The 12627-nt window shown below is 33.7% G+C and overlaps 1 protein-coding gene and 1 pseudogene across 1 annotated transcript; both read right to left on the bottom strand.

The window, feature by feature from the left end:
• Positions 1-2525: 2525 nt before the first annotated feature.
• On the bottom strand, positions 2526-7421 carry LOC130956714 (uncharacterized; annotated as a pseudogene).
• Positions 7422-11337: 3916 nt separating this feature from the next.
• On the bottom strand, positions 11338-12117 carry LOC130956713 (uncharacterized). Its single transcript, XM_057883719.1, has one exon. The coding sequence runs from the start codon at positions 12115-12117 to the stop codon at positions 11338-11340; it is 780 nt and encodes a 259-aa protein (XP_057739702.1).
• Positions 12118-12627: the final 510 nt, after the last annotated feature.

The raw sequence follows: 12627 nt of genomic DNA, 5'->3' as shown, positions 1-12627 counted from the left end.
ATAAGGATAAAAAGAGTCATTTAAAAGTGTCAAAATGATATATTGTTGGTGTATTCATGGGAGACTGTTAAGCTATTATTTTCAGTGGCAATTTTATGAGTTTTTAGGTACCAAATTTTTTATTTTCAATAGAAATTTGAGAAATTACATATGTATTTATTAACTACTATATAAAATTAATAAACAATTTGAATTGAATTTTGAAATAATATTTTTTAAAATAATATGACATGTAGAGAAGAAAGGATAAAAATATTTGAATGTTATATCATTTTATTTTGACTAATTGGATCCAACACTAAAATAATATTTTTTGTTTTGCTCCAATAAAAAAATGGAAGTTTGAACTTATATTTCAGTAATAAGCTTCAATGTATAGTTATATGCATATCATTCTGGACTTATTTCAAAGTACTAACACGGACAAATTGGGAGAGATTTGAGCCTTTATATTAAATCCAATCACTATGAGGTCGTGAATATTATATGCGCCACTTTTAATATGCTTATTTTTTTATTATTTATAGTGAAAATCTGTTATGGCGCTTGGTAATTTTGCAGGGACTTTTCATATTTTTCTGATTAGAGGACTTGCGAGAGATAGTAAAATCTAAGAAGATAGTGTTCTGGAGGCTGAAGTTGAGATGTTCAAGAAGATTTAAGATCCAAGTGAGTGATTTGTATATTTATCCAAAAGTTTTAGATGTTTTGGACATTGATTTTATATGTTATTTTGAACTTTGCATTAAGCCTTTATGTTAAAAGCTTTGTATCTTGATCTTTGGTTAGGGAATCAATTTTGCTTTTTTATCGGTGCCTATTATATCAACAGGGTGTACCTTTCATGGGTTTTCTATTATATTTTATTTAATTTTCAATATTTTTTGTGTATATTTTCTTTGTTACAATTTTGGATTTCTATGTTTTTCATTTTGGGCCTGACTATGTTAAGTGTTAGGAATGCTATAAAGCACATTTGCTTTAATTTTAATTTTTTTTTATGATTTTTCTAGTGTTCTTTTGATAACTTCTGCTAAGCCGTGTTGATAGAGACTGAATTTTTAGATGCAGAATAGGATACTTAATGACAATCTTCTAATTAGTCTTCAATTTATTACTCAGTTGAGGAAATGAAAACTTCAAAAAATGAGTTGTCCTATATGCCATTTGATTTTCCTTTCATATGAATTTAATCATTGTAAAATATTCTTATTTCTTCTGATATGGTGAATTTTGCCCGTTTGTATATTTTTAATTTCAATAAGAATTTACAAATGGTAGTTAATTTGTTTGAAATCCTAAAAATATTCTTCTACTTCTTAAATTTAGTGAGCATTTCTTAAATTTAGTGTGCATTTTTTTCTGTATAAATCTGATACTAATGGGAGAATAACAGGTTGGTTTAGCAAGATATTCTTTTTTCACATCTTTATTTAAAGAATATAATCTTTTGTCATGTTTTAGCAAGATGTTCCAATAAGAATATACACTTAATTATATTTCTTGCATTTTGTTGTTGTTTTGGGCCTTAGGCTCTTTAATTTGATGTATGAGTAGTCTTAATTTACAATGGTGAAAAACTTCTGTTCGTGATATTCATTAGGTTTTTTTCTTTTCTTAATGTCAATCCTTTTGGTCTCAAAATATTCAGTGGCTTAAAATTTATATATATTGCAAAATCACAATCTAGGCAACTATCTAGGCTGACAACGTTCAAGTTTCCCATTGTTCACTTACCTAAGAATAAGGATAATATTTTCCTTATAGTGATTTTGATGATTTGATATTATTTATGTTTATCTTTGTTATCTTTTAAGTACAAATATATTCATTTAACATTAGAAATCAAAATTATTGGTTACTGTAGTCTATTGCTTTTGCAAGTTTATTGGTTACAATGTTGCTATTGTTGCTAATCAATGTTGCTAATCAATGATTTGTGACTCAGGGATCGGACAAAGAAAATATTTAAATGTAATTCTGATATGAATTTATTTTTCAAGTTTCTAGATTTGATTATAAGCTGGTTTTTTAATTACTGAAGACTGAAGTATCTTGTTGGGAGCAACCTTTGTGATGGATGACACAGATTGAGGTTAGTTTAACCTATTTAGTTTTTTATTTTGTTGTGTTATATCTCTTTTGTGATGATACTTGAGTTTAGGGTGTTATCCTTATTATCGAGTAAATATTAATTATAATTCATTTATCCTTTTTAGATATAAGACATATAATCTAACATGTGCAACCTAGGCATAGTTTCATCCTCTTTAGTTTTCTAAACATGAAAGTTTCGAGGAATAATTGGATTTAAGGAAAATACTGCTAATGGTCATACTAACAATATGTCGGACAAAATGGTATTAAGTACCTGATTTGTGCATGGAGATGATTCAAACTGATTAGTGTCTTGAAGAAACATTCTCTACCGCCAGACAAAGTGCTGAAGATCCATGATTCAGTTTGGTTACATTATTTCAAAAATAACTCACTCATTTTTATATCAAAGATCATTGTTGATGCATTCAGCAGACATTCCTGAAGACTTCTTTGAATACTACATTATCCGTCTCATTTTTTTTTCTCATCATGACTTAGTAGTATCTTAAGTCCTTCTTTGTTTGTGACTCTAGAAACTGCAACATATAGCTGACCATGCGTAAAAGCAGGCTTTTTGAGTAAGAGTCTAACCTTTGACAATGATTGACCTTGACTTTTGTTTATAGTCATTGCATAAGATACCATTATAGGAAATTGTCTCCGTTGGAATTTGAATGGTATTCGATGATCGGATGGACTTAAAGTCATTCTTGGGATGAACACTCTTTGTCCTTTGTTTTTTCCTGTGCTGCTTTGTGCTTCTATGATGTGTTTTCCAAGCTTGGTGACAACTAAACGTGTACCATTGCACAATCCTGCCGAGTGATCAATGTTCCTAAGTAGCATTATAGGGGTTCCAACCTTTAATGTCAACTGATGGTTTGGAACACCTGAGCAATTGATTGTGTTCAGGAACTCAGGAGTGTGTATGGATGCCAGTAAATCATTATTAGACTCTGTTGGGCATGCTTTATCAGAACTATAATAAGTATGTGCTTCAGTGGGATTTAAGCTCATCATGTAATTGTTTATTTCTTCCACAATTTGCAATGTTGGTGCAAGTATTGCTCGGTCTTTTATATGTTGATCAAGATTTTCCCCTGAAAATAGTTCTGAATAGGTTACCTTACAGATTGCCTCTATTGGGTCATCCCAGTTCTTTACCAGAATGTCATCTGGGATTTCAATTCTTTCACCTGAATCTCTAGGTGTACCATAACTTCCGTCACCAATACTTAGAATCCAATCAGCAAATTGCTTCAAGTCATGCGACCTTTCAGTGGAATCACCTACTCTCAATCTCATGTTTTTTGTGAGGGTCAACAACTGACAGCTATTCCAAATATACGATGAGTTTATTGTGGCATTAACGATTTCCTGCCTAGTTCCTTTTGGGATCACTGGTAGTATTTGTCGAAAATCACCTCCAAATACGACTGTCTTTCCTCCAAATGGCTCCATTTCACTGTTCACATTCTTGAATCTTAGAATGTCTCGCATCGTCCTGTCAAGAGCTTCAATGCAGTACCTATTTACCATAGGAGCCTCATCCCAAATTATTTGTTTTGTTTTTATCAACAATTCGGCCAAGGCGCTCCCCTGTCTTATATTGCATGTGGAGAATTCATCCAAATTGAGTGGAATTGCAAAACGTGAATGTGCTGTCCTGCCACCGGGTAATAGAAGTGATGCTATCCCACTTGATGCAACCGTGAGTACAATTTGTGATCGAGATCTCAATGCAGAAGCTAATGTTTGCCAAACAAAAGTTTTTCCAGTCCCACCATAACCATACAGGAAGAATACTCCACCTTTCCCACTATGAACTGCCTCCATTATTTTTTCGTACACCATCATTTGCTCATCTGTCAGTTTTTGCAGATAAGTAATATGATTCGCGGCTAGTTGCCTTCTGTCATACCGCAGTTCATCACAAATTAACCTGTTAACGCCATTTGCTATTAGTTGATGGTTCGAACATTGACTCATATCTGGTACTGGCATTGGTGGGTAGTCTCTAAGGCTCTTGTTGTAACTGTTTAGCATATTTTCAATTTGTATGAGTGTTAGCTCCTTCAACTCATCGTCTGTAAGAACTAAATCTGCGTGCATAACAGGTCTCATCCAAATCAGTGTAATGTAATAACTCACCTATGTGTGGAAAAATTTCTCTATGACTTGTATAAGGATTGTAATAGCCAAGCTGACCATATTAAGTATCTGATTTGACTTACAATTGATAACACAATTTTCCAGGACAGGACAATTTATTACAAATTAAAAATGTTAGTCTAATTAGCATAAGAGCCTTCTTTTTTAAGTTAGTGATATATTTGTCACAAATTCCTATCCCTCACCATCAATTGGTTATCCTTTTACTTTATTTTCCTATAAATTTATTGCAACTGTATTTTGATTAAACATTACACAATTATACAAATATACAGATTCATGAAAATTAATTCATTATTATATTGTGGTTGGTTGGAATAGCAAAACTGTTGTGATAAAATTTATTGATTAATTACTAAAATATCATTTTTTACCTATTGAGATAGCGAAAATATCTAATTATGATAAACATGAATTGAAGTAACAATTGATACCTGGATTATCAAGTAGTCTTCTCTGCCTATGAAGTATGTCATCACATAGTAGAGTCCATGTTTTTTCCCATACATGTTCTGGTCTATCCATTGAATTAGAAAATAAAAGTGTAGTAAAGAGCTTTCTCAGATACGCTCCAGATCCCCAATGGCTAGCTTCTTCTATTGCATCAATATATTCCTTGTCATCATCTAGAAGACCACGTGCATAACATGCCTCTTTAAATGAGGAATAAACAACACCATCTACGGTTCTGATATCTTCATAGGAAGTTGGTCCCTTCACAAAATTAAGGAGTAGTCTGAGGTAGTAACTTTCACCCGAACCTGGAGGCACAAAGAAGATTCTTCCAATAACATTGTGTGTTTTTCGAAGCAACCACACCCTATCTTTTGCTTTCCATACAAATTTTGTAGGGAGTTCTGCATATGTCAATGACCTAGCCTCCATATAATCCCTGTTTGCTTGAAACCATCCAATGAACATAGATTCCTTGACGGATGCTTGTTTCACCACATCATCTAAATTTTCATGGTCTTTAAATATCACATTTTGTTCATCGGGTAAGTGAAAACCTAATCTCACAACAGAAGAATCTCTATAATGGATGTTATACCCAAAAATTCTCTAGGCTGCTTCACATGGAGATATGTATCTACAATCATAATACATGCTCACTTCATCATATTCATCCAACTCGGTGTTTGATGTAGCACTTTTATAGAATGAGGCTGTGACGCGGTCATGTCCTTTATTCACATATTTGAATAAATACTTTATTGACCTTGATTAGTTGCACCACTCAACATTTATATGAGCCCCATATCTCATAAGTAAGAGCCTGTTATGAGGGACCACATAACGGTTATCAAGGTCAATGCCAGACTTTTTAATTGTTCTTCCATCTTCCCTACGTCTATATACCGGATAACCTTCATCGTCGACGGTTGTGTTATCAACAAATTTCTTTGGGAAGTGACGAATGCATTTACCATCTTCCATACACGGTGAATCTTTCTTAACCAAATCACACGGGCCGTGCATCATGTGCTTTTCCACTACTTCAAAGTAATCTGCATCTGTCTTCTTATCTGGTATCTCAGCTGATATAATTCTGTCAATGTCTTTTGCTGTTGGATATTTGTCATCCTTATGGAGAAATAGTAGTATATATGCATGTGACAATCCACGTTTTTGAAATTCAATTGTGTAAACAACTGCAAAATCCATTAATGAAAATTTAATTAAATAGTGTATGTGTAATAATACTTATATTGATAACATGAAAGGTTTCTAGTGACTGCGCTCACTTTTCCAAATATCTTGTTGGCTCTAATATCTTTAATTAGAGTATCTAGTTTTGCCTTGAAAGCTCTACAAACAATGTCAGGTCTATCTTCGGGATTCAACTCTCTGTTCTTTAGAAAGTCCTCAACTTCAGGCCACTTAGGATTGCATGTGAAGGTAATGAAAAGATCAGGATAACCCACCACCTTACAAATAGCCATTGCATCTTGATAATTCTGTATCATATATCTGGGACCCCCCGTAAATGAAGAAGGCAATATAATACGTTTGCCACATGATGATGGTGTTGTTTCTCCACTGAAAACTGCTTCCTTTATTCCCTTGTACATTTCACATCTGAATTTATCTTGCTCTTGACGTATATAGTTCAACCTGGCTGATTCAATCATAGAATATCCATCAACCAAAAATTGTTGGAATAGTCTTCTTGCATATAAGAGGGGAGATCCATCAGCTAATCTTTCTTGAATCCTGAATGCGAAAAACTCCCTCATGGACACCTCTTGTCGTCCTTTCCCACCACTATGATTCCGCTTATTAAGAAGTATATCTTCTTTGTAACCATCTTCCCCATAAGGAAATAACAAAGGATATTGTAATCCCAAATAAGCTGGATTGAGTTGATTGATCCTTTGCAATCTTCCACTTTGTGTCTCAACTACAATGTCTCGATCAGTCTTATCTATATCAAAATCTCCAACAATCAAAGCAGCCACTTCATCGGTTGAGGGCAAGTCATATCTTCTACCATCCTTTCTTCTTTTGCCGAGTAGCCTAAGCTTGATCGAGTTATTTGAATCCTTAGCAATTGAATCCCTGACCATACGAAATGCCTTGACCAAAATATTATTGTCATCAAGCATTTTTTTCAAATCTCTTACAATATCTTCATGAATCTGCTTGTTCTCTTCACCCCTACGGCAGCAAATCAAGTATAATATTATAATAGCAGCATATAAATTACAATGTTTTGGCTCTGAAAATTTTAATTAATAATGCGTTAATCAAAAGATGACAAACCTGATGGCAGCCATGCGGTTTTGGACTTCATTTTGTGTATCAAATACATATAATTGCGCAAATTTGGCCATACTTCCTTCGGGTGGTATGAGACTACCCATTAAATGATAGTTCTCACCAAAGAGAATGGAAGTTGGTGGTCCTCTGGAATTATTCCTGCCACGATCTATTTTCGCGCCCATGGATGTGAACTGGAACATGCTATTGTAAGATCTAATATTTTCACGAAAATGCTTGCTCTTTGGACCATTACCGTATAACAACTCATACAACACTTTAGGAGCTTCTTGTAAGTGTGGAACTTGAACTTGTCCTCCTTTACAACATAGAGTGAATTTAGGTTGGCCTGTGTTATAATTTTTGTTTGACCTTTCGTCATACCAGAAAAGAGCATTACAATGCTCACATTCATACACTGCATCCCCCATGTGTACATACTCTGCAAGCAGCAAGAAGGATTAATTAAGTCAATACGATATTATTAGGAATGTCTTAGATTTTTTATATTTGTGTCAGTAAAACATGTTTTATCTAGTACGTACCGCCTTCTTTAGATTTTGTTTTTTTAGTGGTATTGCAAGATCTTAGGCCAGATCTTGTACCTACATCATTTTAAGAAACTTCACAATGTTAGTTTTATGTTAATTAATTTATTGATAATTGACACATTCTTACTAATAGACGAAATGTAGAAATCTGCTCATAACCTAATGACTGTTGTTCATTAATCCTATTATTAATATGATCAGAAAATGAACACTGACTTCTATGTTTATTTGATTCTTAGTCAATTACTCATAAACTGGCTATGAATAGTTATAGGAGGATATATCTAAAATAACAAACAATTGTCCTTACCAATTTCGAACAGATCCTAAGCATTGAAAAATACTATCCACAACATAGAAAAGTGGTTGGTTGGGTATGATTTTAATTTCATATAGATATATTATTAACTCCTAATTTAAAAGAATTAATTATGAATACCTTGGTTGTGGATTCTGGTCTCATTTTGTCTTGAAGCATTTAATTTCAACCTTCTGCTCCTCCTGGCATTTCTAAATTCTTCTGTTTGGTTTGATAGTTTTAGTACACATATAGGCAACATTATCTTCATAAAAAAGAAGTATGGCCTCATTTATATTTTAAAACAAAGGATGGTCAGTGTTTCATGTACCTCATGCATAGTTCTTCTGTTGTGCTTTATTATCCGCCATACTATTTACACTAATAGTGTTTGATATTTTTGTCTTGCTAGATTGAATTGAGTCCACTCTATCTTGAATTATTCTTGGACCACCTGAATCTGTATTTTGAAATGCACTGTCTCCATCATTAACTATAATTATCTCTTGCATAATTTAAAGTAATAATATAAAGATTTAATTCATTTAGCATACATTGAATTGTAGTCCAATCCATGTTGCTTTGGTTCGATATAGTTATATCTGCTGTACCTGTTAACCAAAAATAGATCTCTCTTTTATTGAGATACAAATTCGTTCTCTTTAAGAGCACCAAAAACCTGATTATCTATATATCATTTCAGCAATTCAGGTTGAATGTTATCTGGTCATACAAAATAAATTTTACCTTCCTTACTTTGAGATACACTGGTATGTTTTTGTTGAGCTCGTTTCGATGCTCTTTTCATCCTAGCATGCTTTGCAAGGTCTGAATATCCAAAAGTTAATTTGTTTACCCGATATGCACTGGTAGATAAGTGTTTGGTGAATTGTTTACAATCTATTTCATTACCTATCATTGGAATTTCTGGTGCTAATGTATTGGTTGATTGAAGGGGAACCTCATTCAGATTATACTGTCCATTGCTGACATTCTCTCCCACCCTTATGGCTAGGTCTACATTCCTTCCATTACTAACAAAACAAAGGCTGTTTTCCTTATCCTCTTCATACATTTTCTTTGCATTGTTATGTATGCAATCTATAGTGCCTGCATTACGAATTCAAGGTTAACCCGAGTATTTTTTGAAAAAAATTCTGTAGCCTTTTAAATCTGTATCTAAATAGTAATTACTTAATGGTATAGAACCCCTTGTTTGGCTAAGTCCCTCCATGCTTCTTCCATTGAATTGTGACTGTCCTGTAGATAAGAATATAAAAACATCAGTGCCTGAATGGAGGACCTGCTAGCATATTTTTCATGAATGAAAATTATCGTAACAATAATTTTTTTGACCACATGACAAAGTAAATGCATTAAGAAAATCTGCACTAATTTTTTGACACTTGTATGTGTTTATATAACCCAGGTTTTAACGTGTTTTACTTTTTACATTCAGCAGTTAATAAAAAATTCCTATAGTTTGTCCAAGATTCCTCACTGTCCAGATGTATTCAGTATAAGTATATACTTGTTAAGCTTAAATCTAATCCAATACATGAACATATATATATATATATATATATATATATATATATATATATATATAACTTAAATTAAAGCCTCTAATGTATATGTAACTAAGACGTTAAAATAAAGTCTCTAACTTAAATTAAGTATTAAAAGGGTATTACCTTGTTGACATGCTCCATCAGTACGCTGTCTTTTCTTAGCTAGTTTGATAGATCGTTCCCTCCTAGCATACTTTGCATCTTCTAACCATCTATGCGTTGCCAAAACTGTCAGGTAAGCAGTATTCTGGAATTTTCTTTGTCCAACCTGACTATTGGTTTCTCTTTGAATACCAATGACATTGAAATCTGGGCAAATGTTGTTTTCCTTTCCTTCATGAAAGGGCTCTTCTATATTTGTTTGAGCGAGCACTATGTGAAGTATATATTAAGGTAGTTGTTAGCTTGCAAGAAAATTTAATCTACTAAGGTTTAGATTGACCCCCCAAGTGGCTTATATTGGTCAAAGAATCTACATTATTATTTATTTTGGTTGATTAATTAGTTACCTTGTCTGATCTCTTGAATGCCATCTTGCTGGAGAACTGATTCCGTTGGTATATAATTCACATCTTGGTGGTTTGTGATGTTTGCATGATCATTGCTGTCATGCTGGTTCATCTTCCTTTTATTTTTAAGAGATGCATATTCATCTTCATCTACACATGGTGGTATGGAAAAGATTATTATTAATAACACCAAAAAGATTTGCTCTCTTGTTTACTAATGTTTCCTACTAATAAACTAAGTGACATGTGCCTATATTTTTCAATAACCATGTATGAGAGTATATCTTACGTACCTGCAATTTTTGTATGAGAGTTGCTCCTGATTTCTGTAAGGGGGGTTCTGGTCGTCATGTTGTGTGGAGACTGGTGCTGTGAATTAAGTAAGCTGGTCATCCTATCCTCCATTTTTTGTTATCTGTCCACAGAAGCAAAATATTCTCATAGGTTTTCACTATGGTTGTTTTCTTGCTTATTTTGAAGTATAACTTGATGAGTGGCCAAACTTCACGTGCATTGTGTTAAGAATTTGCATAAAAATACCATTATTTCATTTATTTTTTCAAAGTCTATTTTTGAAGTTGAATGATATTTTTTTGTTAGTGACTCATCTTAGTATAAATTTATGGATGTTGCCTTTTACATGATATTGCTAAAACTTCGTGTTTTGATTTGAGTTCCCCAAAATCTAAACCCTCATATGCATAACCCCTCAATTTGGGACCACAGCAATTTCTCTGTGTCCTAGCTATATTTTGTAAATAATCTGAGTAATGGTCATGGAAAATTAAAAATCGATTTGTGTGTAAAAGCTAATTATAAATAACTTTTTAAAAGATAATAGTAATGATCACAGTTTTATTTAATTATTGTTTCAACATAATTTGATAGAACACTTATGTTTTATAATTGTCATACATGGATTAGTAATCATTTCCTTAATTAGATTATGTCAATATATAGATTAGTGAGTGTTTTTTTTTTAATTCAAGATTCATTGGTGTGTTAGCTTGCATTTCACTATACTCCTCAGAATAAGATATATATTAACAATAAATATATCATTTCAAGCCACTCTTACCATTACATATATATTGCTAATACATAAGATATTGACCTGAATTTGAAAACATAAATAAATCTAGCAAAATAAAGCTACTAATCTTTCAGGCTATCCCAAATTGATAAACTATTCCTATTACCATGGTTGCCTTCCATTGATAAAATTACATTATAATTTGTAAACAAAAAGGAAATAACTCCTAAATCAAAGAAAGTGGACAAACCCTATCATATAAGACAAATTGTCTAGGTACTGAGTGGCACAAAACAAAATAACCGGAATCGTTATACTCTCATCCCACCCTCATCAAGATATACTAAACCATATACAGTCCATTGGAGTGCAGAGTGATTGTCTTTACATTAACGTGCTCTTGCCAAAATCGGTGCGCCAGGTGGACTCTTCTTGCTTCCATGAACCTCAGTTTTGTTATAAGTAGATCAGTCCTCTCAGTGTCATTTGAACAGTTAGAACCATTCCTAGTCTCCATTACGGATATGATATCCTTACCAACTAATAAAGAAGGACTGTATGGAATTCCAAGCCCAGTAACCTTGATCATCTTAGCCCAATCAAGATTTTGTTCCCCATTTTGCTTCATTTCCCAAACCAATATCTGTCTTGACAATCCAACATTGTGATAGGTTAATAATCCTATACCTTCTTTAAAGGGAGTCAGGGAGTGATATTCAGATTTCACCTCTGCAGGTATTGTAGCCTCATGGAAAGATCTGTGCCTGAGATTGAATGTGATAATGCTTACTGGCTCAGGAAAGTTAGGACGTTCCCAACCTATCCAGTAAATGACGCCATTGTCCACAACAGATTTGGGTCCAAGCTTCTGAACATTGCTTTCAAATGAACCTTCATGAGTCCACTCCCTCTCCACTAAACTATAAATACTCCAGGACATGGTACTGTCAGAGTAGTGTCGCTTGTGTACATGCACAATGCGGTATTCCACACTATCTTCCAAATACCCAAAGGCATAAAGAGATACAACGTGGCAGCAGTGCTTGCTAGCTTCGTCTGGTGCAAAATGCCTCTTTCGGGTGAGGGGATTCCACATAAGTAGCCTAGAATTGAGACCCCCCATGGAAATCCTGAAGCAAATGACTCCATGGTCGGAGCCTATGATCGAGTAGAAGCCATAATGGTTGATTTCTATCGGAACATTGAAATTAAACTACCGCCCAGTATCAATTGAGGCTCGAACAAACCACATTGAGTTTTGATCACTTGGGGGGGGACCCAATCCCAACAATGATGCTTCGGTCTCTGTCTTTGGTTTCCTTATAGTTTTGCTTGATAAATAAGTTGGTGCATAGTCTAGAATTCCAAGCTTTACTCAGACTTCTGCACTTTCCTACTGTCTTTGGATCTGCTTTCACGAAGATTTTCAAGATAATATCATCACTCAAGAATGGAAGATCGCATCTCTTTGGTGGGATATCACTCATTGTGGCTGTAAAGGGGTTGAACGTTTGGCTAATGGGGTTTAGTGACTTAGAGGAATGGTCACTCAATTGGAATACCACACAACAGTTTACTCTAACCTATTTATATAATTAGCTTATATGGTGTGAATGTGCAGAATTGTTTAATC

The sequence above is a fragment of the Arachis stenosperma genome, chromosome 10 (genome assembly GCF_014773155.1).
Source record: "Arachis stenosperma cultivar V10309 chromosome 10, arast.V10309.gnm1.PFL2, whole genome shotgun sequence".
NCBI lineage: Eukaryota > Viridiplantae > Streptophyta > Magnoliopsida > Fabales > Fabaceae > Arachis > Arachis stenosperma.
The sequence above is the reverse complement of the archived record's forward strand: the minus strand, read 5'-3'. Positions and strand labels throughout refer to the sequence as shown.

Coding starts and splice junctions, on each gene's coding strand:
- LOC130956713 (XM_057883719.1), bottom strand. CDS start 12,117: ATGGGGGGTCTCAATTCTAGGCTACTTATGTGGAATCCCCTCACCCGA.